This window comes from Carassius auratus, chromosome 9 (genome assembly GCF_003368295.1).
Source record: "Carassius auratus strain Wakin chromosome 9, ASM336829v1, whole genome shotgun sequence".
Taxonomy (NCBI): Eukaryota; Metazoa; Chordata; class Actinopteri; order Cypriniformes; family Cyprinidae; genus Carassius; species Carassius auratus.
In genome coordinates, this window is record NC_039251.1 from 19,081,651 (window position 1) to 19,105,230 (window position 23,580).

The 23,580-nt window shown below is 38.4% G+C and overlaps 1 protein-coding gene across 3 annotated transcripts in view; it reads right to left on the reverse strand.

The window, feature by feature from the left end:
* Positions 1–425: 425 nt before the first annotated feature.
* The window catches only part of LOC113108635 (serine/threonine-protein phosphatase 6 regulatory ankyrin repeat subunit B-like), a 28,179-nt gene continuing 5,024 nt past the window's right edge, over positions 426–23,580 (reverse strand). Inside the window, exons 2-28 of one of the 3 annotated variants that reach the window (XM_026271869.1) lie at positions 17,789–17,872; positions 15,971–16,049; positions 15,573–15,643; positions 15,158–15,358; positions 14,352–14,439; positions 13,504–13,646; positions 13,201–13,413; positions 13,049–13,127; positions 12,844–12,958; positions 12,673–12,755; positions 11,359–11,476; positions 10,942–11,010; positions 9,332–9,472; positions 7,664–7,729; positions 7,356–7,467; positions 6,983–7,051; positions 5,634–5,835; positions 5,467–5,554; positions 5,236–5,353; positions 4,925–5,144; positions 4,754–4,841; positions 4,579–4,662; positions 4,117–4,262; positions 3,920–4,002; positions 3,345–3,424; positions 3,050–3,141; positions 426–2,731 (exon numbers count right to left, since the gene is read on the reverse strand). In XM_026271869.1, the coding sequence (XP_026127654.1) occupies positions 2,487–2,731; positions 3,050–3,141; positions 3,345–3,424; positions 3,920–4,002; positions 4,117–4,262; positions 4,579–4,662; positions 4,754–4,841; positions 4,925–5,144; positions 5,236–5,353; positions 5,467–5,554; positions 5,634–5,835; positions 6,983–7,051; positions 7,356–7,467; positions 7,664–7,729; positions 9,332–9,472; positions 10,942–11,010; positions 11,359–11,476; positions 12,673–12,755; positions 12,844–12,958; positions 13,049–13,127; positions 13,201–13,413; positions 13,504–13,646; positions 14,352–14,439; positions 15,158–15,358; positions 15,573–15,643; positions 15,971–16,049; positions 17,789–17,872 (3,177 nt within the window). In that variant the 3' untranslated portion in view covers positions 426–2,486. The remainder of the gene's footprint in view (positions 2,732–3,049; positions 3,142–3,344; positions 3,425–3,919; positions 4,003–4,116; positions 4,263–4,578; positions 4,663–4,753; positions 4,842–4,924; positions 5,145–5,235; positions 5,354–5,466; positions 5,555–5,633; positions 5,836–6,982; positions 7,052–7,355; positions 7,468–7,663; positions 7,730–9,331; positions 9,473–10,941; positions 11,011–11,358; positions 11,477–12,672; positions 12,756–12,843; positions 12,959–13,048; positions 13,128–13,200; positions 13,414–13,503; positions 13,647–14,351; positions 14,440–15,157; positions 15,359–15,572; positions 15,644–15,970; positions 16,050–17,788; positions 17,873–23,580) is intronic. The other 2 variants (XM_026271872.1, XM_026271871.1) reach the window with 2 other exon arrangements.

Below are 23,580 nucleotides of genomic sequence, written 5' to 3' on the forward strand. Positions count from 1 at the left end.
TGCTTCTTTGGTATACTTTAAATATTTATATATTCACCCTTTAAACTCCAAAAAACTCTTTACCTTAAACTCCAAAAATTCTTAAAGTCGCCTGTGTTTTTTGGACCCAGAAAGACAAGTGATTTGAATTTAATTTATTAAAAGCAAAAAAAAAAAAAAGTAAATGCAAGATTAGTTTCACACAATAATTGGCCTATAATTATTTCCTTCTTATGAGTTCTGAAACAAGGAAACAGGATATTTTCTGAAACCACCTCATCTGACCTTACAGTAGCTGTTTACATTTTCTTTTTGTACACTTACAGTATCAATATGTGAGAGTCATTTAACATAGAACTTTTGATAAGGTCAGGTGGAAAACAGGCCTGCAAATTTCATTTTTGTAATAGCCTAAACTGATTTTCAAATGGATAAGAAAATGGACACAAAACTTTGTTAAAACGTTTTATATAATAGTCATACAATTTTTATAAAAGAGACTTGAGCTGACAAAGAACCTTCAACATTGGAATGAAGGAGGAAACCATAATCTAGATTGTCACACATTTCAAAGCTTTTTTTTTTCTGTTATAATACTGTTTGACTCATTCTTCTGCATCCTTTCACTCACAATCTATCCATCTAATTTATGAAAAGAAACTCACCCATGTGCTTCTGTTATTAGACAGTTGTGTGCAATGTTTGCTCTGGTAATGATGCTAATGTCCATGAGCTGATATGTACGAAGACTGTTTTCTATTGTAAATCACACACTCATAGGCACAAACATTAGGACTTGGTAAAAAAACACATTGGCTTCCGATTGGCAGGTGTGACCCAGACTTATCTTCACATCTTCAGACTTTCATTACACTCCATACATACAAACATATACTGATGTAATCTAACAAACTCTGAAAATGCAGAACAAGGCACTGGACACGGTGGAGAAACTGGCACATCGTGGACAAAGGCAAACAGACAAATGGTAGTTTACATTTTCATTTTCAATTTGTTTTGGAAAGTTTCTGACCGGCAAGATATTAAAACACCGTCTTCGCTGAAAGCTCTTCATCTTTTGAAGCAAAATAGAAACAAGCAAAGAAACACACTTGCTAACATCCCCCCCCCCCCCAAAAGCATGTTTAGAAATCTGTTTAAAAAAAGGACTGATAGTCAACCAGTGCAAATTCTTAAAAGATTTTCATAAGGAAAGAAAAAAGAAGACTGGAAAAGTTCATTATAGATTCATTTTTAAATGACTAGTTCACCCCAAACTCACAATTCTGTCATTACTTACTATCTCTCACATTACTTCCTACCGCTGCTGTTGACACAGAAGGAGAAGTCCTTTGAAGCGATATAATACTTTTATGTGAGGAACAGACTAAAATTTAAGTCATTATTCACAATTCTATTCATTTCATTAACAATGATCCAGAACCAACAGCTCACTTAAGGGAAATATTATACAAAGCATTCGTATGATTTCAGAAGTCTCTGAATACAGTATGTAGCTCTTTTGGAGGTATTTCTTTGTCATTTTTAGAGCCTGACAGACACAGTATTGGTGTATGGAAAGAGCCACATCAAGATTCTTCAATAATTGTCCTTTTGTGTCCCACAAAAACACTGACACGTGTAAACAATGGCAGAATTATAATCTACAGGGTGAACTATTCCTTTAAACACCCATTTACTCCTATACATAAGTGCATACAACTGTAGTACCGTTGTCATCTAAATGTCAATAAATATCAGTACAGGCTTGAGAACATCATAGTTCACATAACATGCTGTGCCCTTTCACTAGAATCTAAAATTCAACCTGAATAGAAGTATTATTTGAACACTGTCTTTATGTCTGAGAAGGAATCAGGTGTCAAAATTATCACTCTCCGAAAGCGTCAGATGTAAGTTTAGACCATCAAGGCCTAGAAATGTTGTTATCTCAGTGGATTAAAAATGCTCTTTTGCAATATAAATCTTAAGAGCTTTCTTTTCACAACTTGTCAAATATAATATGTAAAGTACAACTGGTGTACGATCCGGAAATGGACAACTTGCACTGGATTTTTCATCACATCACACTGGATTTCATGACTAGTCTTAAGACTGAAGTACAAACACTAAACACCTTTTCAAATCTGAAAAGATTTTTAAACGGCTAATAAATCACACACCATTAGACTTTCACGTCATTTCGAACACAACAAGCTTACACGGAAACGTAGGAGACGCATAACAAAACCTTCAAGTGTGAGAAGTCAGTCAACATTTGGCAATCGATCATCAATCAACCTGTGTTAAAGTGATTCAAATGGCTTTCGAAAAAATCTCCTGTGCAAACAAGTGTGGGAGAACAAAAGCGTACCATGTGTGCTATATGTCATAATCTCTTAATACAGAGGCTGCACTCCATAATCAGAAATCTGTACAACTTCTGTAAGGTTCATGACAATATGTGCTTTGAAAACTATGTCCGGTGTATCTAGAAGGAGTCGGGGTCAAAATGTCTCTGAATCGGAATCATTTTCAGTAGTCGTGCCCTCACTGGAGGGGCCGGAGGGGTCCCTTGGACTTCGGGGGCCTTGGGGACTCTTGGCCTGGCGGGGCAGAGATTTCAGGAGGGCGCCTGGCGAAGGAGCTCCAGAGCTGCAAGGGGAGCAGAAAGGCATCATGGTAGCCAAAATGAGAGCCAGGCAGTCAGCCACTTGCCTGCTGGGAGCGCAAGCCAGAGCAGGGGTGAGACCTGCGGGGAAAGACAGCCAAAAAGAGACGAGAGAGACAGGAAAGGGGACAAGGAAAGCAGAAAGAGGTAAAAGGAGGGATGGAGCAGTGGAACAAAGGGACAATGATGGGAGAGGCGATGGACAAAAGCGGCATTCCATTAGTGTTCCGCTAGATAGGCAGCCAAACACATGGTCAGGGGCAAAAGGGGACACACATGACATCATCAAAGCTATGGAACACGGCCACTGCTTTTGGCAGACAGATACACAGAGGCACATACACTGGCAATCTATGCGTAAACCAAATAAGCTGAGATTTTAGTTTCAGGAAGACACACCATTCTCATCTAGCACTTGAACACTGGCCCCACGAGAGAGCAGCTCTTGCACTGTCTGCTTCATCCCGCTGCGAGCGGCCAAATGCAGAGGTCTGAGGAAGTGAACGAGAAACAAGTGAGCATCAGTTGCTTCTTAAATAAGCTGGCAAAGTCAAGGTCATGGGTTTGAATCCCAGGGAATGCATGAACTGATAAAAAAGTATTCCTTAAATGCAATGCAGTGCAATGCATGTTTGCTTTGGATCAAAGCATCTGCCAAATGCACAAATGTAAATATGATATGATGGGGACTCACGTTTGCAGCGCAGCATTTGTAGCGACGAGGGCAGAGTCTGGAAGTTTTCCAAGAATGAGCAATGCACATTCCTCCATTCCCTGGATAGAGAGCAAGCAGAAAGAACTGGAAAATCATTTTTAGGAGACCTCAAGTCATACAGGTTCAAAAATACTGTTTGCAATGTGGGATTTTTCTATCTGGCACAATTTTATTACTTGATAATTATATGAAGTATTAAAACCCCATGACTACAGTCACACATACAGTAGGTGTCTGCATTACTTAACAAGTGGAATTTTTTAAATTTTTCTGGTTTTGAAAAGGCCAAACTATCTTTTTTTATATATATATATTTAAATGTCACTGATGTGAATATATCATTTCTGGGGGATCAGGAAAGGTCCACATGCTGGGACTCATACTCGGGATGCCTGAAGCACAATAGCGCTATATGTCAGCGCACTGGCATTTTAACAAAATGACAAATTTTGATTATAACAAATTATAAAAATGATTATGAAAGATCACTGCCCCACTGCTGAAACTGAAATTATAGAGACTGATGGCCATGGCACGCAATGGGCTGTACTTACGTTACTGCAGGCTAGATGGAGAGCTGTATTGCCCTTCTGGTCAGTCAGATTGAGGTTCACATTGGCACTAGTGAGTAGAGCTTCTGTTTAAAACACACGCCACATTTTGCATAAGTGGATTCAGTTGAGCTCATTTTCATACTTATACAAATAAACAATGGCATAATTCAAATAAAAAAAAAATGGGGAATACAAACCTACGACTTCGACTCTTCCTTTCTCTGCTGCCATAATCAGGGCACTGCGCCCTGATTGGTCAACCTCATCCACAGATGCACTATGGGCCAGGAGCAGCTGAACACAGTCTATGTGGCCAGCAAAAGCAGCTGCGTGGAGAGGTGTCCTGATAAAGAGGGGCAGCAGTTCTTTATTTAATAAATTGTTTTACTATTAGCTCTGATTCTAATAATGAACACAAACAACTCATTAGAAACATTTCAATTGTCAGGAATATCTAGCCAAACTAGGAAAAGTTTAAACAATTTCTTTTGAGAAATATATTGTTTAAAATTGTATCAGTGCTACTCTTTTTTGTTATTTAATGCAGTTTAAATAGCTTAAAATGTGTTTTATTTTTTTTTTCAAAATTTGTAGTTATGAATTTATTATATTCTATTACATCTAATACGGTTTTCTCTCTTCACATATACCAAACTAACCTGCCCTTTGAGTCTTTGCAAGTTGCAATCTTTGATCCCATGGCTTCAAATAAGAGGTTGACACAGGTCTCATGGTCATTGACCCTGCAGGAAAGAGGAATCAGACAGATGAAGCTAAAAGAGAAGAAAAAAGTGGGAAAAAAAAAGACAGAAAACAATCTCACAACAGACATACACAGCACAATGAAGCGGGGTGAAAGGGTTCCCATCAAAGTGACGAAAATCTCTTTGTTCGAGTAGGACCTCCACACAACCCTCATGACCTACGAGACACACAAGCTACATTCAGTTTATTGATAATTAAAAGCATCTTTTCAAACTCATAATGGAGACTGTTAAAACCAACCATAGTAGCAGGCCCAGTGTAAGGGTGTGTATCCCTGGTTGTCTCGTAATGGAGGTATCGGGGATTCAGAACATGCAATATTGAGCAATTCACTCAGCCAGGACGCGTGACCCCTCGCTGCAGCCAGGTGGATGGCTGTCCGACCCCTGGAGTCCCCCTGCAGCACAGATGCCTCTAGCTCCACCAGCGACTGAACACATTCCTCCTGTCCACACAAGAGCTGAGAGACAGAAAGAGAGAGCTTTAAAAAAAAAAAAAAAAAAAAAAAAGTCCTTGTACATGAATATGTTTGACAACATCAGATATCTCACCCCCAGGTGCAGAGCAGTCAGACCATGATGATCAGCCAAGTCCACACTGGCCTCACGCTCCAATAGAAGAGACACAGCATCCACATGACCCCCCATCACTGCCAGCATTAGAGGGGTCCTGCAAACACAAACACACATAGAACAAATACCCATTAAAGCACTCTCAAGTGCAAGGATCTCCTCAACTGTGTTTAGAAAGAAAGAAAGAAAGTTATTAAATGAAATACTCACTGTCCCTGAGAGTCCGCTGTATCTACCAGATCTGCATTATCAGAGTCTTCCAGCAGGAGGCGCACGCATGACGTATGACCATTCATGACTGGAAACAAACTGAGTGTATTAAATACCGCAAAACAAATGCACAGCTGTGTAATTTCCATCACACAGAAGTGTAATACCTGCAAGGTGGATCGGTGTACGTCCCCGGAGAGTATCTTTGCTTCTCGGTGAGGCCCCGTGGTTCAGAAGCGTGAGAGCGCAGTCAGTGTGACCCCGGAGGGCAGCGAGCGCCAGTGGAGTCCGACCCACCTCATCCCCCTGATCCACCTCGCAGTGACCCTCCAGGAGCACTTCTAGAGCCTGTGCGTGACCATGGTATGCCTGGAAACAAACATATGTAGACCAGCTGTCTGAAAACACATCACATGTATCATTAAGGTTAGGGCCTGTCTGTAGTAATTAAACCTTCTAAGAGTTTCCAAAAAACATCCAAGCTGTTTTCCTATGCAAAAGTTGGCTTCAGGATGGGTGGTAGCCAAGGTATTGATATATGTGACCCTGGACAAAATCATAAGGGTAAAATAAAAATACCTTCATGAAACATGATCTTTACTTTAATATCCAAATTATTTTTGGCATAAAAGAAAAACAGATACTACAATGTATTGTTGGCTATTGCTACAGATATACCCGTGCTACTTAAGACTTTAGTTTTGTGGTCCAGGGTCACATATTTTTTGATAAGGTGATATAACGTTTTTATTACACAGCTCTGTGGAATACTTGATGCTGATTGGTCAGTCGTGACATTCTGGATTATAAGATAACTTACAAACTGGTAAAAAAAAAAATAACTTAATTCTTTTATTGCCATGATTATTTATTTCACGAATTCACACTTGCATATAATAGCTGAAGTATGATAATGCATATTTGGCGTGCTGTCCGGTGAAGGGCTCCGAGCTTGGGAATGGCCCGAACCTAGAGTACCCTGCCTCCCTGTATAATTGTAAAGTGAACTCGAAGTGAGGAGATGGGGTGGAGCTGGGATGCTGTTAAACCGTTAATGGATAGAGGTAAGTCAGCTGTATTTATACAATGGTGTTGATTAACTTGATTGTGCTCCACCGTTGTTGATTAGGCTAAGTATCTGACATGCTCCTAACTAAATTTGTTAATAAAACATCATGTGGTGAAATGTTGTGTAATAAGTGGTTTGACTGCACCGTTTCCCTTAAATGTCCATCTAGTTTGAACTTGCCTCTTGCTCGCAATTGCTGTGTTCTTGGAAGCTTTGCGTTCAAATATTTCAGCTCAAATCAATATTTCGTGTCTAATTATTTACTTATGTGGCAAGTAGTCGTGTGATAAGCGGGATAATGTACATCCAGCATGCTGTTACCTCAGAATAAACCCTGAGAGGGTGATCAGGACACCGACGCGAAGCGGAGATCTACATTATCCTTTACTTAGCATGTTGTTATGTGGCTGTTAGTGTGTGGTTGAACAGGTGTAAATTTGGACTCACGGCCAGATGCAATGGGCTTCTGGTTTGGCTGTTCTCATCATCCTGTTGGTTCTCATCTCTGTCCAAAAGCTGAAATCAGATTTCATCTGAATTACAACTGTTCACATTAAACTCAATCAAAAGCTATTCTGAGTTAACTGGAACACATTCATTCTTTCACTATAAACATTTACACCGCACCAGCAGGTGGCATACAATAGGTTCAACAGAGTGCAGGCATCAGCAAGCATATCATTTTACAACACATGAATGAAACCACAAACTGGACTAAATTAATTTGCATGTTAGGTTGCCCATTTAAATCTAATATAGTTGTGACAGTAGAGTGCAGATGGAGGTAGTGCAATCACTGAACATATATACGTCTCCTCACCAGTTTCAGACAGTGTCTGTGGCCGTACGCTGCAGCATAATGAACAGCACTGTAGCCCTGTTTATCTTTGAGTGATGGGGCAGCACCATTCTGCAACAGGAACTCAAGACACCTGCACGCACAAAAATAAATATATATTGAAATGATGTATATGCACTACTGTGGAAGTGAAGAGAGGAAAAATACACGTAGGATGTTCCAGACATGAAATGATGAGGTTACAGACGCACGCAGACACAAACACCCAATGTTATGGCATCAGAGCATTACACATGTGAACAGACACCGAATCGAGGCAGAGAACTCACAGAGCTGCCTCCTTCTCCTTCTCAGCTTGAACTCCGTCACTCTCTGGTTCCAGGACCACACGCCGCCTGCAGAAAACAATAAATCACACACACCTCACAAAAAATATTACAAGCAGAGGCTCTTACTCAACTCTTAACAATTAGTAAAAATTCATTGTAGTATCATTATTTGAATATTTCGGAATCAATATTATATTTTTTAATTAAGGAGTAAATATTTATATAAATCAATAGTTTATTAATAATTAATGTATTATGCAATAACTGTGGTATCCTGATATAAAAAAAATACTGTGGTTACCATCTCATTACTCATTCACAAAATTCTCTATGCTGGTGAATTCTGCAAGTGAATTTAATTAAACTAAGCACGAAGGCGTTTCCCTTTGCCATATCAAGTTGACATCAACCCCCCCTTTTCGCACATAAACAACCCCAATGACAGGAGACTTAAAAATAGCCTGTGGTTGCCATGGTAACACAGATACGTGTTGGTGTAGCTGCTAGTCGTCTCTGGAGATGGGGACCGCACTCGATTTCACCTGCTGCCTGTGTCTACCTCACATTTAATTGGGTTAGACATGCATTTACAACTGTCAATTACCTGGTGTTTGGCCATAACTAGCTCCATTTCTGTACTGGAAACTACTCATGTGGGGATTGTGGAGTTTTTTTCTCCACCGCTAAAAGTACAAACTACGATTAGGGTGAAGGATGGTTTAGATTTATGAGCTGCAGTTTTCCAGTGAAACCCCTTGTAATGTCCTGCTCCAACATAAGTCTATTAGTCTAGTAATGTTTATGTTTGCAAACTGAGCGACAAATCAACTTTCCTATTGAATCCTCTGAATGGAGGATGAATGGCTGTTATTAGGGCTTCCCTCGATTAAAGATTTTTCTGGACGACTAGTAATCATTAGTTTAAAGCCAATGGTTGACTAATCACATGTTTATTAAAAAACCATTGAAATCATAATAATGAGCCTATCACTGCCTATATAGCCCAATAAGAGCTCAAGTGTACACAAAAAGCTCGCCACTGCACAAAAACAGTAAGGAGGCCGCTTTAACATTTTAATAATTTATTGATAAACTACTGCTTTCTTTGTGTTTTGGCTTAAGAGATGAAGTCAGTGATACTGAATCTTCCTCTCCCCAGAAGTGATGTGCCTGTATCCATGTTTCACATGGATTAAATAATCTGTGAATATTTGTTTTCCATTTGAATTGATCATTTGAAAGTAGATTATTTCTCTCTCTATAGATATATTTTTACATCTGTAAGGCAAGTATACGTAGAGATTCAGTTCATTTTTTTTTTAAGTTCATAAAGACTGCAGACGGCAGAAAGCGCATCCTGCTTACTTTCATTTTTTTGCACACACATAAAAAAAGATATATTTACGGATTCGAAGGATGTAATACTCTTATCTGTATGACCAAAAATGACAGAGTATTTTAAGAGCAAGTAACCGCATTGGCACCTACATCTGTCTTGCAGTAAGTGTTAATGATCTGTGCGTCACAGACTGCGTGTCTTTGCCACTTCCTGTGGATTTTTATTTCTGTTACTAAGAGACTAATAAAATATTGGCTGATCAAGCCTCTTCTTGTAGACTAAAGGTTAGTCAACTATTAGGGTGCAGCCCTAGTGTAAATGTTGTATACCTCCGGTCCAGGTCAGAAGCAGCAGCGTAGTGCACAGCAGAGCGCCCCCACTGGTCAGTGGCATTAATGCAGGTTCCGCAGGACACCAAAGTCTCCAGGCACTGAAAGTGTCGACTAGCTGCCGCATAGTGGAGAGGGGTCCTGTCATCACCCACAACAAAAGAGAGATGGGGGGAAAAGAATTTGACAAATTTTAAGAAAGTTTCAGTTTTAAAGTATAATTTAATTAGTACAGTAGGAAAGAAATTCATTTAATGTGTGCAGTGATGACAACAAAATACAAGTTTTCATGAAAGTGTATTTAATTTTTAAAGAGATATAATGAGTTTATAATTAATGACAATGAATATAATTTATATTCATAAATTATTGAAATTTTCAAAAAATAAAAACACAATGAAATGTGAATACATGTTGTTTAAATGTTACTATATGGCAAAATTATGATAAAGTTATCCATTGAGCCAGCTTTTTAAAAAGCTTAACAATTAAAGGGGTCATATGATGCTTTTTTAAAGATTATTATTTTGAGTATTTGGTGTAACAGAATATGATGACATGCTTTAATGTTCAAAAAACACATAATTTTTCAAATACTGTACATTATCGTAGGTCCTCTATGCGCCGACTCTCTCAAACGCATAGTTTTCTACATAGTCCCTCCTTCTGGTAAGCGCAGTCTGTTCTGATTGGCCAACTGAACCAGTGCATTGTGATTGGCCGAACACCGCAAGCACTCGTCGGAAATGTAACGCCCCTTTCCATAATTGCGAGCGTCAAGTTTCAAAATAGATGTAAAGACAGTTAATAATGTCCTTAGTTTTACCATCAGTTCAAGACCAAAAGGGGAACAGAGTCGCATGACAGACATAGTGATGAAGCTCGTATGTGTTTACAGTACACAAGCCACAGACGGTTAATACAGCTGACTCAACTGTCTTTCTCGGTCTCTCTCGTGCACACACACGCGATGTGTAAAACTCTGCATTTGAACAGTCCATAGCAAATACTTAAAGGGTTAGTTCACTCAAAAATAAAAATGATGTCATTAATAACACACCCTCGTGTCGTTCCAATCCCGAAAGACCTCCGTTCATCTTCAGAACACAATTCAAGACATTTTAGATTTAGTCAGAGAGCTTTCTGTCCCTCATTTTTGTGTGAACCTGATCTCCCTGATATGGCTGTTTCAACACTAAAAGCATGCGGTTACTGAAACCATGCCTTTTCTTTGCGTGAACATTTGGGCGGCATTACGCATATATTTCCTCTTCCACTTGGCAGAGTCTAAACTTTGATAAAGAATATCTCTTTGGATTTGAGACTTTAGTCTTTGCAAATTTACAGATCTTCTTCATGCACCGAGAGCTTGTAACACTCCAAAGAGAAAGGAACAATTGAAACTGCATCATATGACCCCTTTAAAACATTATTTTGACTTAATGCTTAACAAATCTTTAAAAAACATCGAAAAATTTCAAGAAAATTTGGGATTTTAGACTAATTCTCGCACTGCTCCTAAATGGACTGAATAGCACAGATATTTACATTATGTACAAGTTTTAGAGAATTATCCTCTTGTACATGTCTTGTGTTCACCAAACACTCACCTTCCATGTTTGTCCCTGCGGTTATGATCGGCTCCACTGCTGAGCAATAGCTTCACACATTCCACATTACTGACAGAGAGATTGAGAGAAAAACAACTTGCCATGAGCTGGTATGTGGACAGACAACAGGTCCGACAATACTGACATTTGTCTGAACAATGGATGATAAGGTAGTCATTAGGAAAGGTCCAATCACCTTATTGGTAATAACTCTACATGCATATCACTACAGTGTGTATGCGCACATGAAATGTACACTTTTTAAGTCTGATTTCAACTAAAAAAAAATTTTTTTTTTGATTTTATAGATTTTCTTGCCATTCTGAAATACATTTTTGAAAAGTAAGCAAACACCAGCACATATTTTTCATGCCATCCAACAGGCAAAATCCGAATCCGCAAGACAGACAGACTCACCCGCCCGCAGCTGCAGCATGCAGACACGTCCTCCCCAGGTTGTCTGGTGTATCGATCTGGAAGCCTGCAGACAGGACCGAGTCATTACTGAGAGGGCACATTATGCTATACCTCCGTCCTGTAGAGGAATGGAAGTATTGGAAGGAAGTGCATGGAAGAGGAAAGTGCCCCCAGACGCAGACAGCCAGAGTATCAGACCGCAGGAGGGGAAAGAGTGACACGGGGGGGGGGGGTCCAAAAAATAGACAGTGCGAGAGGAAGAGAGACATAGAGAACGGATGTTAGTTCAGGATAAACAAAGACAGTGCACGTAGGATAGATAAGACAAACACACGTCGCTAACACAAATGTGTGCAACCAAGCAGAACAATTCAAAAGTACAGATACAGCATCTACATTCTAATGCAACAAACCAACAATCAAGAGGCAGAGTTAAGAAAGCACACAGATATAAGGGCATGCCAGACCAAAGCAGAGAGACATAAGGAAAATTCATGCTCATCAATTCAGATACAAAAGATCTAGAACTCAAAGTTAACCTAATTACAGAAGGAACAGCTGCAAAATATTCCTTCAACATAAACAGCAGTGTATTAAATAGTCTAAGTCACATCAGCTTGAGGGATTTCTCATTGTTTAGAATTTTGTCCCCTTCTCATATCAACATAGACAATAACCAAAAATATGTGGACCATACCAAGCTTTTACTGAATATTTCATTTTAAAAACCATGGGCATCAATGGGGAGTTTGTTGTAACAGCTTCCAGATTTCTGCCAAATGTTTTTCACTAGATGATGGAACATGGCTGCAGGGATTTCTCCCATTTAGACACAAGAGATTCAGTAAGGTTAGGAACTGTTGATTTACACAACATGTCATGTCAAAATCACCCGGTGTGGATGTGAAAGCTTTCAAAGGGAAATGGACTTGAGAGCAATAAGAGCTCAAAGTACCGGCGTGCGATTTGTGGTCAAAGAAATTAATTTGAACATTTTCCAACAAACATCATGTCTCTGGAAGTCAGAAAATAATTTAAACATACAGTACCATTAAAAAATTGGGCTCACCATGATTTTTGTATTTAATTCATACTTAATTGACAATAAATTGAGAATTGAGAATTCTATTTATAATATACTACGGAAAGAACTGGAAATAATGAGGAGAAGTGATGAGATCATGACACATCCAGAGACATATTCAATCTTGCATATTCTGCATGAGCGCTGTGTCAGAATGTTTTTGTATTCAGCCCAAAATGATTTGCACCAGGTTTTCAACCTGTAGCTTGATTCAGTGGTGAAGTCGGTACCTGAGGAGAGAAGCTTCCGGCAGCAGTCGGCATGAGCATTTAGAGCGGCCAGATGCAAAGGAAACATGCCGTGTACTCCTCTTCTGCAGAGAAAGAATGAGCATATCAGAAACCACAAGAAATTATGATTTACCAAGATTTTCAACAAAGATTACAAATAAAGAGTCAAACCTAGTGCAGTCAGCTCCACTCGTGATTAGGGTGTTTATCAAAAGTTCATGGCCATATCGAGCAGCGACATGCAGAGGAGTGTTTCCATCCTTATCGACACAGTCAATCTCTCCACCTGTATCAGGAACACGCTTGTACTCTCAGTCTACATGCAAATCAGTCACAGGCTAACAGTAGGCTTCAAGCAGTCTAAAAACAGCTTTACCGTTTTGGATGAGTGTCTGGGAGCGTGTGAATCGTCCATGGACTGCCGTCAGATGAAGAGGGCTTTTCCCATCACGACTCTGAGGAAACATGAGGAAATGTTTAGCAGCAGATTTGCACTGTCTGTCAAGGTTTTGTCCTAGATGGACATACTTGGACATTGACGTCAGCTCCACTGTTGACCAGGAACTCCAGACACAGGGCACCATGAGTGGACGCGGCAGCAAAGTGCAGAGGTGTGAAACCCTTGTTATTCGGCTGACTGACATTAGCACCGTAGTCGATCAGCTCACTGACTACTGCATCTTGTCCATTAAAGCAGGCCACATGCAGCGCTGTGTTCCCAAAGGCATTGGCTTCATCGATCTATGAGTAAAGCATAAGATATAGTAAGCTCACACTAGATGTTTTTCCCATGCTCACTTCTCTATATGTATCTATTTGCATCCTGGGTACCTCTACAGCAAGGCTGAGCAGGTGTTTCACCACAGCGATCTGACCGTTGGAAGCAGCAGCATGTAGAGGGGTGTATCCTCTCTTGTCTTTGCAGCTGATCTCGGCCCCTTGACTCACCAGTAAACAAACCACTTCTAAGTGACCTGCAGGAGTATGGAGAGAAGCTCATGAAGACAGGAACACAAAAAGTTCACCTCAAAATTAAAATTATGTTATCTAACTATGTTAATCTTGTCCATAAAACAAGCTCCAAAAAGATGAGTATTTTAATCTTTATATGAGCAATTTCTTTCAAATCTAATTAAATGTATGCATCATCTTTCATGTCAAATTTTTGCATTTAATCAACAAATTGCATTAGAATAATAATATACTATAGGCTGTTACCATTTAAATGTAACCAGTACTATGAAAAAATCAATTTCTGCACTGCAGAGATGGCGTCTGATTTGGCATTTAGACATTAGTGAATCATTCATTCAAATAATTTGTTCAAGAAAGCTGATTCATTCAAAATGGCATGTGACTGTCTTTATGAATGTTTTTTGCACTTAAATTATTTGTTTAAAACACAGATTCATTCAGTAACAAAACGATATATATCTCTCTTACTCTCAGGGTGTGTTTATGCAAAGTGACTGCCATACTTGATTATGCCGACTTGCGCATCATCATAATAACATTTACAAAATTCCAGCAGATTATACGCATGGTACATCCAAATTAGCATGGACTAATTTGATTTCTGTCTTATTTGGAGCTAGACAGCCCTCAATAACTATTTTTTGTATTGAAATGGAAGCAGGGTGAACAACTCCTTTTCAGTTTTTCTAGGATTGCTCCCTCACCCATATATGCCGCCCAGTGCAGTGCACGGCAGTCTTTCTTGTCAAAGGCATTGATATTGGCACCCTTGGCCAGGAGAAGGCTAACCATCTGAAGAGAGAAAGTGCAAAGTGAATAACAGTGATAAGAAATGGAGGAGAGAATGCTTGTACCCATCTCAATAGGCAATAAAGCTTGAGTCAATAATGCGTCAGTAATTATAGGTCTCCTGAAGCTCTTATTGTGTGCTTCGTATTTGTGTCACAGTTTATATAATGACTTAACCATTCTGCATTCAGCAAATTTCAAGCTTATGTTGACAATGCAATGCAACAAAACTAAGTCTGTTCAGTGGGCATGTGAATCTGACATGACATGGAGGCAAACATATATTTATTATAGCCATGACTTAATTTAATCTAAAGAATCAAGAATTTGTTCTCTTGTTTTTTATTTTTTTCTCTCATTTTAGTTCAACTGTGGCCAAAATGTACTATTCGCCCTCTGTTTTATTTAAAAGTTCCCTCGTTTTAGTAAATTGTGGCTTTTTTGTTCCCTTGTTTTCATAAAACCAGAGAATGAATTAGGACAATGTGCTCATGATTTATCAAAATTAAGAGGCAAATTAGTAAAACATGGCAACAATTTACTAAAACAAGAAAATGAATTTGTACTGTGTGGCTATGATTAAACTAAACACATTCATAAATATTAGAAATAATTTTTTTATGTCTGGCCACAATACATCAATTTTTCCCCCCTGTCATGTGTGGGGCTCTGTAGTATTGCTATGTGCCAAGCTAAAATTTTTGATTTTAACTTGCAGTACCTCTGTGTGCCCATTAAGGGCAGCATGGTGCAGGGCGGTGCGTCCCCCACGATCCGAAACGTTGACGCTGCTCAGAAGCGGGATGATGACCTCAGCACAGCGCAGAGCCTTGTTGGCAGCAGCGACATGCAACGGAGTCTGCCAGTTCTTATCCCGTGCGTTAACATCGGCAGAATGACGGATCAACACGCGAACAGCCTCCTAGATTTGTATAAAGAAAAAACTTTACTGTGTACTGCAGGCCAGCTGGGATACGATTGACCAATCGGCATCCAGTGTTGGAAAAATCCCATTATAATCACACAGGAGCTGCTGCATATTATTAGCCTTGTTTTACAGGCATCCTGCTGTGTGACAACATTACGCAACATCTGTCTTACTCAAAAGTGTGTGTGTGTTTAACAACTGATCCTACCTCGCTACGTGATGCCACTGCCCTGTGTAGTGGAGTCAACCACATGTTGTCTTTGGCATTGACTCGTGCCCCTACAAAGAAAAATCAAACAATGAAAACCTCAATAAAACGTAGGACTCTATATGATGTATTTGTAAAGGATTAGTCCACCTAAAAACTAAAATTCTGCAATCATTTACTAAAACCATACTTTACATTCCATAACAGATAAAAAAAAAAAACACACGGATTTGGAATGACATGCATAAATGAACAGAATATTTATTTTTAGTTTAACTATACCTTTAATGGACTGGGTTTTGAACATGCATTTATTTTGTAGGAGATGCTGTAAAGGTACTATGGAAGGGAGGTGGGAAGGGAGTGGAGGGAGAGAGAAAGAAAGAAAGCAGCTCTACCTGACATAATGAGGAGCTCCGTGATTTCAGCATCTCCGAGGAAGGCTGCTGCATGAAGGGGAGCTCGCTTCTCAGTGTCCTGAGAGAGAATGAAAAAAAGACAGCTGGAGAGTCAGACACATGGACAGAGAGGATGGAAAGACTGTTCAAAATGAAATCTAATCATGTCTGTTAGCTTGGACCCATCTATATGCTAGTGCACTCAAAGAAAATGGAAATAGGCGGTAGCACTTTCAGCTTAGCTTAGCATAGATCATTGAATCTGATTAGACTATCAGCATCTCACTCAAAAATGACCAAAAGAGTTTCTATATTTTTCTGCAGCAGGCACAGTGATATTACGCAGTGCCTGTACTATTTTCAGGCGCTGTGTAATATCACTGAACCTGCAGCACCCATAATATGGCAGCAAAGTTCCTTGACTATTACGCCAGAATGAGAATATAGTTCCTAGCCATATCAGCCTAGAAAATAGCAACTTTTCAATTTTCCGATGGTCGTAGTACATAATGTAACTACAGAAGAGTGGAGTTTTAAACAGGTAAAATATAGAAACTCTTGAGTCATTTTTATCTATGCTAAGCTAAGCTAAAAGTGCTACAGTCAGACCCGGAGATTGGGTGCATGGATTCGAAAATGGTAAAACTCAACTGTTTAACTCTAGGGGAGTTGGAAAATTATTTTTTATTTTTTAAGTGTAGGGTTCATTTAAAAATAAAGTTGATAGTTGATACACTTTCAGAATTTAATTTATTCCTGTAATGGCAAAGCTTCAGTGTCTTTAGTGTCCCATGATCCTTTTAGAAATCATTCTAATATGCTGATTTGGTGCTTAAGAAACAGCAATGTTGAAAATTGTGTGATGCTTAATATTTTTCTGGAAACCGTGACAGCAATACATTATTTTCAAAGGATGCTTTGATAAAAGTTTAAAAGAGCAGCATTTATTTGAAATGGATATGTTTTGTAACGTTATAAATGTCTCTGCTGTAATATTTGATCATTTTAATGCATCCTTAATAAATAAAACTATTAATTTAATTCAAGTAAATTCTTACAGATGACAGAAATGGTCCATCTTGAACTTATAGGTGTAGAAACAAAACGTATACAAAAATCAACAAAATGCTCTACAACAACATAACAAACCATATTTTGACAGCTGTGGCATAAACAAAAGGCTATTGTCTAATAAAAAAAAATAAAAGATGAGCCCTTCGATAAGTCTCACCCCAACTTCCTGTTTCAACAGGAAATAGGCTACAGCAACACTAGAAATACATATGTGTCTGTCAGTCCATTTAATGTGGTCTTTAGTACATTACATTATTTTTAAACACCAAAACCTTAAAAAAAATTTCAAGTCCCACTGTGGACTGCAAAGTTTTTGCAGAGAATTGGTCACTTCTGAATGCAATATGCTGTCATTGCAAGCGATCCACAACAAAGGAGCATTGAGTCGCTCTTTACAATCACTGATGTAGATGTCAGTGTGTGCTAATGTGCTCACACACTTGCGGTGGTGACATCTCAGCCTGAAATCATGACTTTGACCAGCGGCTCTATAGAAATCATTTGGACAGCAAGCTAATTCTAGCTGGAGCCATTAAGGCAGACACAGTGAGACACGTAGAATAAATAAATATTCTGGATGAAGAATGGCCCTGAAAACTGTTTTGTGTCCTGTTGCCTTTACTGAGACAAATGTATTTACATCTCTGGCTGTTGTCCAAAGGATTATCCAAAAATTGTGCTGCGAGAAACAAAGAGATGAGATATAGTCGTGTGAGTAGAAGAATAAAAGAAACTGATCCATACCAGTGCATTGACATCTTCTGATTTACATATGAGCACACGAATTTCATCGGGGTCTCCATTAAAGATGGCTTGGACGAGGGGTGGCTGTGAAAAACAAGAGATTATTTAAACATGGTTTTAAGGAATAAATGCATGAAGCATCACTGGTACTATTGCTCAAAATTAAATCAACTGTATGTAAGATACAGTCACAATCCTCTATGCACACCTTGGAAATATAATCACCATTGGCTAGTACATTTTTTTGTTTACTCGGCAGACTGATATTTTATTTCACACACACACACACACACACTACAATCAGCTTATCTTTGTAAAATGGCACAGATTCTTAAAACTTAGCTTCTTAGTCAATCAAGCGTTATATAATGGTATTATGATAATTAAGAACAATTTAATGATATCACTTTAATGATTAGAACTAAAACTTGGTAACAATGTATTAATGCATATTTTTCATTTTAACTGATGGTGATTCTTAGGATATTGTTAGTCCTTCAGGGTTTCTGTAAATTTTATTTATTATTATTAATAAATGCTCGGTTCATGAATATTAATCAAGTGTCTGTGTTCGGTGGAATTGATTTGCTGAAATCAAAACAGAGATGGTAATAGATCAGCGCCAACCAATGAAATTGCCATTTGCACATTAGCGCCGCCCACTACTGGAGAAACAAGCATATCTTCTGCTTGTTCTAAAAAGATGAATAATTTCAAATGAACTCCATTATTTCGACAGGAGAATACAACAATGTATAAAGTTTACATGTAGCGAAGTGATTCACTCACTCTCTTTGCATGTGTGAGAAACAGTGCTATCAGCAAAGCAAAGGAGAGTCATGTGGCTTCACGCACAGCGTCAAATACAGGTGCCCTGTGCGTCCATTGAGATGAATTGAAAAAGTACAGATCGCTTGATGGAGAGCGAAACTTTGAAGCGCTCAGTCAGTATTCAGCGAGTGAAAAAAAAAAAATCTAAATCTAAAATCTAAGAGTTTGTTAGCCAATGGCTGACAATAGACATCATTTAGTTGCCCAGAGTAAAATTTAGTTGCTTATGCAAGTGGTTTACTTGCAATGTAGAGGGTTGAGTTACCTTTAAATATCAGTTTCAATATCATTCTGAAGTTCTAACAAGGTGAGTGGCTTCTGTTACTTTCCCACACTCTTTCTCAAAGGTCTGTTCTGGGAGTAAATTTAGTGAGCTGATACGAAATTATGCAAAAAGGGTGGATTGCATTACAGTAGCAACAAATACTAATGTACAGCTATCGACTGTAATTAAATTAAATTTATGTAATTAAATTTTCATGGACAAAATACAGTAATTTCTATAGAAATTCTTGCAATCGGGTGCAAAAGATTTTGCAGATTTTGCGACAAGTTCCGGTTGTTAAAGTCCCTTCTGTGTGGGCTGTGCTTCATACATTGCTACACTAATGTGACTGCACCTTTAGGGTAACAGATTTGAACAAACCCCAAATGCTAGTACCCACCCAGAACACCCAATAAACCACCCATTAACACCCTAGCAACCGCATAGAACACACTCAAAACCACACAGAACACTTTTGCAACCTTACAATAACATGATCCTGGCAACCACCAAAGCACTGTGGTGGAAAATTATGCAAAAGGCAAGTGCCACATTTCCATCAGAAAGTAGACAGAGCTACAAGAACCTAGATTATCCTTGTACTTATTTCATAAACTTTATGTTTTATATCTTTGGAATCATTTTGTCATTCAAATGTTCAGTTCTTGAATCAGTTTCTCAGCACAACCAGACAACTAGGCTGCAAAACCACAGTCTTCTCCATTTCCATGAAATGGCGTCATTACAGGGAGGCCAAATCGAGGCCCAAAGAGCCCCAAGGAAGCTTTTCCCCACACATTGTGGTCATTAACCAATTTTGTTGCTACAGTTAATAGTTGTCAATTTTCTTTTGTAAGTATTTTTCTAGATGTTATGACATGCAAGCAAACAACCAAAACAAAGGTGTTCACTTCCTTCCTGTAGCATGAGGCTGGAAGCATGGTGAAGGCAACCCCTCCCAAAGAAATGTACTTTTCATGTTACTAATAAGTATATATACATCTACATAATCATGAAGGTCTCTAGAATCATCCAAAAGAAACAAATCTTCCAGGAGATCTATAGTTCTTTGTATACTTAGTCAAAAGTCCAAGCCGCAACTCTATTTGCCTGTGGGCAAATGACTGTAAGTACATATCATGGGGAAATGAGGTATACTGTGTTATTAGGTTAATAAATCTAGGTTATTGTTCTTGTTTAGTGCTCATTGCTTTCACAATAGCACACCTAAAACATAACTTAACCCTTTAATTGACATCTCTACTGTACAGTAGACCTCAATTTAATATAAATCTTGTCAAAAGGAGACGAGACCGTGATCTTTCCACAGCCCTACTGCCCCACTTCTGTGTCTGCTTTTGCCATGGGGGTTTGGGAATTTCCAGTTTTCAAGTGACAGCAGCAGTTTACTCACTTCAACCAGTCACACAAAAGGAAGAATGGAAAGATAAAAAGATAAAACATGGGATTAATTGCTGTAGATTATCTGTTTCTCCCTTTTATGACATTAAGTATTGTAAGGGACAAAATATTGAGGCCCCTTCATCCATTTTGGATGCATTTCCTTCTAATTGGTCAAGAACATTAATTCTTTTTATGACTAGTAACTTATGATTCCATTATAATGTTGAAATTCAGACAATTAATGAGTCTATATTTACATTATTATATGAATTCACCTAATACAGTCAGCCATTGAATACTAAGGGTCTAAAAAAAATCAAATTTGACATTGAAGGGGTGCATAAAACATATTTGCCCACTGGCAACTATAGTTGCCGAACATTCAAATACAGTTAAAAAAAAAAAAAAAAACTGGGGAAAATAAATGCAGAACATGTTCACATAGGACACTATTACCATGAATATATGCATGAAACCATTCAGAAAAATGTGGGCACAAATGGGTTAAAGTCATGTTTCCTCTTGTAATGTAATTATTATCTTCACATCTTGTTTATGCAGTAACTAAAGACTAAACTAATTTTGCCAGCTATTTTCCGAAAATCAAATGCCAAGTTTCATATATTTATATGGCAGCGCATTGAAAACCATGATAATCCGACACATGCGTAGGATTAGAGAAGCATTACAACACAGAGGTGGTTTGAGCCAAACTTGGCTGCATCTAAACTCCCAGTGTCTCTATCTGCACATCTCACTTCCTGTTGCTCTTTTTCACCTTCTCAGAAGCGACACAGAGGAAGCGTGGAAAGCATTTTCACTTCCGCTATACAACAGAACACATGCAGGCAGGCCAACATGCAAATGAACACACATGGTTCAACAGTAAGGGCCGAGATTGTAAAGTGAGGGATGGATGTTTAACATTTTACCAGTATATCAGCATACTTTGTAAACCCCATCTGAATTCATAGTTGCAAAAGAGTCCCATTATAGCTTTTTTGTGAAGAAAAATTATGAATAAATTTTTCTGACATTTCAAAATATATTTCTAAGAATAGCTTCTTTCACCATGACTTTCTCTTTAAAATGCACACACACAAACAAACTCTCTGTGTAGAGACAATAGGAGATGTGTTGTTGAGATCTGCTCTATTTTCAGCTGCAGAAACAGGCCATCTCACACCCACTCACTTCAAACTCATTTCATCATCCATAAAAAACGATCTCTGCTGTGCCAATTCGCCACAAGCCATCATTCATTTTTTGTTATTCATTTAAAGTACTCAGCTCTCTAAAAGAACCAAAGGCTGAACAGTTTCATGAATTTTTCTTTTTGTGCATCTCACCATATCATCATATCATTAATCAAACATTACTATCTCAATCGTTTCTTCTATACAGCAAACTTGAAAGAAATTAAGATTATCGTGATAATTTTTTTTGGCCATAATCACCCTACTGGAAATTCATAAAATGTAGCAAATTTGTCAAGACAAATTTATAAGATAAGATTTCAGATTATGAATATGACAACAAGGGATATCAGCCAGGGATCGGCGATCAGTCTCACTTCTTTATGATTTCAAGCCGGTATATTTTGTTACCAGCGGCACAGGCAATAATGTCACGTCAGCTGCACATTTCCGCTCTCTTCTCTCCTTATTTAAAGGTGCAATAGGAGATCTTGGAAAATGCTAACATTAGCCTGATAGCACTGAAAGCAAACGTCCCACCCTCCCTGGAATCGCTGTCCAAAGCGACGCCATCCAATGCTCACAGACCAGAATACCAGAGACAATATTACTACAATAGTAGTTCATCAGAGTAGTACATCTACATCAGTGGTTCCCAATTCCAGTCAATGTTCCGAAGTGAAGTAAACGTATTCTGTTTGGGTGAACAGGGTCATATATATATATTAGTGTCAAAATTTGCTCGTTAACGAAGGCGATAATTTATTTTTTCAGTTTAACGTATTCAAAATATTTTATGTAGGGGCGGGGATAGCCACCCACTCACAACTGCTGCTTCTGTCACTTATTCTCATGATAAGAAGACTGAATTTATTCAGTCGCAGAATGACTGGACAGGAGACGTTTCAGACAAGCGCTCCAATTCAATTTGTGCACGCTTTCTTAGTGCGTATCCTTTCATATCAAACTGCGAAATAAACTATGTGCAAGCAGTGTCGTAATCAGTTAATTCATGGAATTACCTAAAAAGGTGATTAAAGCTGACTTAAACTGTGCATGAAATATATTATATATATATATATATATATATATATATATATATATATATATATATATATATATATAATATATTTCATGCACAGTTTAAGTCAGCTTTAATATATATTATATACATTATATACAGGATATATTTATATGTATGCACATGTCTATAAAATCAGCCTAGCACTGTCTCACTCATCTAACACATCCTATTTAACTCATCAGTTTGTGTTTATTTGAGCACTTCTATCAGTAAACGCCACCTGCAAAACACTAAAATAAATATCAAAGAAATAATGCAGTTAAACAAAAAAAATAAGAAAGGTAAATACACCCTCTCTAACGGATGCGAGCGACGCAACGCGACAAAATACTCATTATAGTCAGTGATGCTACACTGGATGCAGCACACAACACGACATGATAAATCCCCAGAGAGTTCAAATGTCCTGTATAGACACTAGACAGACGAAACCTGTCGCAACGCGGTTGTGTTGCATCCGGTTTACTTTTCCGCCACCAGGCAAGCTCAATAACTCCTACTCTGCACACAATCTATTTTTGAAATAGGAATCGTTGCCATATTTCATTTTACCATCTTTTATTTATCGCAGTCTCGTTTGTATTTGGCCAGTTTGGAGAAAGCCTCACCAAACCTGACAAGCCAGCGTTTGCGATCACGAGAACTTGTGCAAACGCTGATGGGAGAAATGAATGCAGATGACTCCAGATCGGTGATGTGGTATTTGCTTTCCCAACAAGATCCATTGCCCCACACTAAATTAATTTGCTGAATGCATAAACTATATTTTTCTGCGCTCAAATCTGCCAATCTAAAGGAAACGCTGCGATTGAGGTAATTTGATAATTACCATATACTTAGAATTTGCAATTATTACAGTTATATTACACTTATATACAAAACTTTGTATTGAGTTTGTGACGTCACAGCAACCGTCACAGCCCTACTTCTACAAACTATTTTTGTCATTAAACATACCACTGCATAGTTTTTTTTCAATTATAAAACACTAGACAGAAACTTAGACATCATA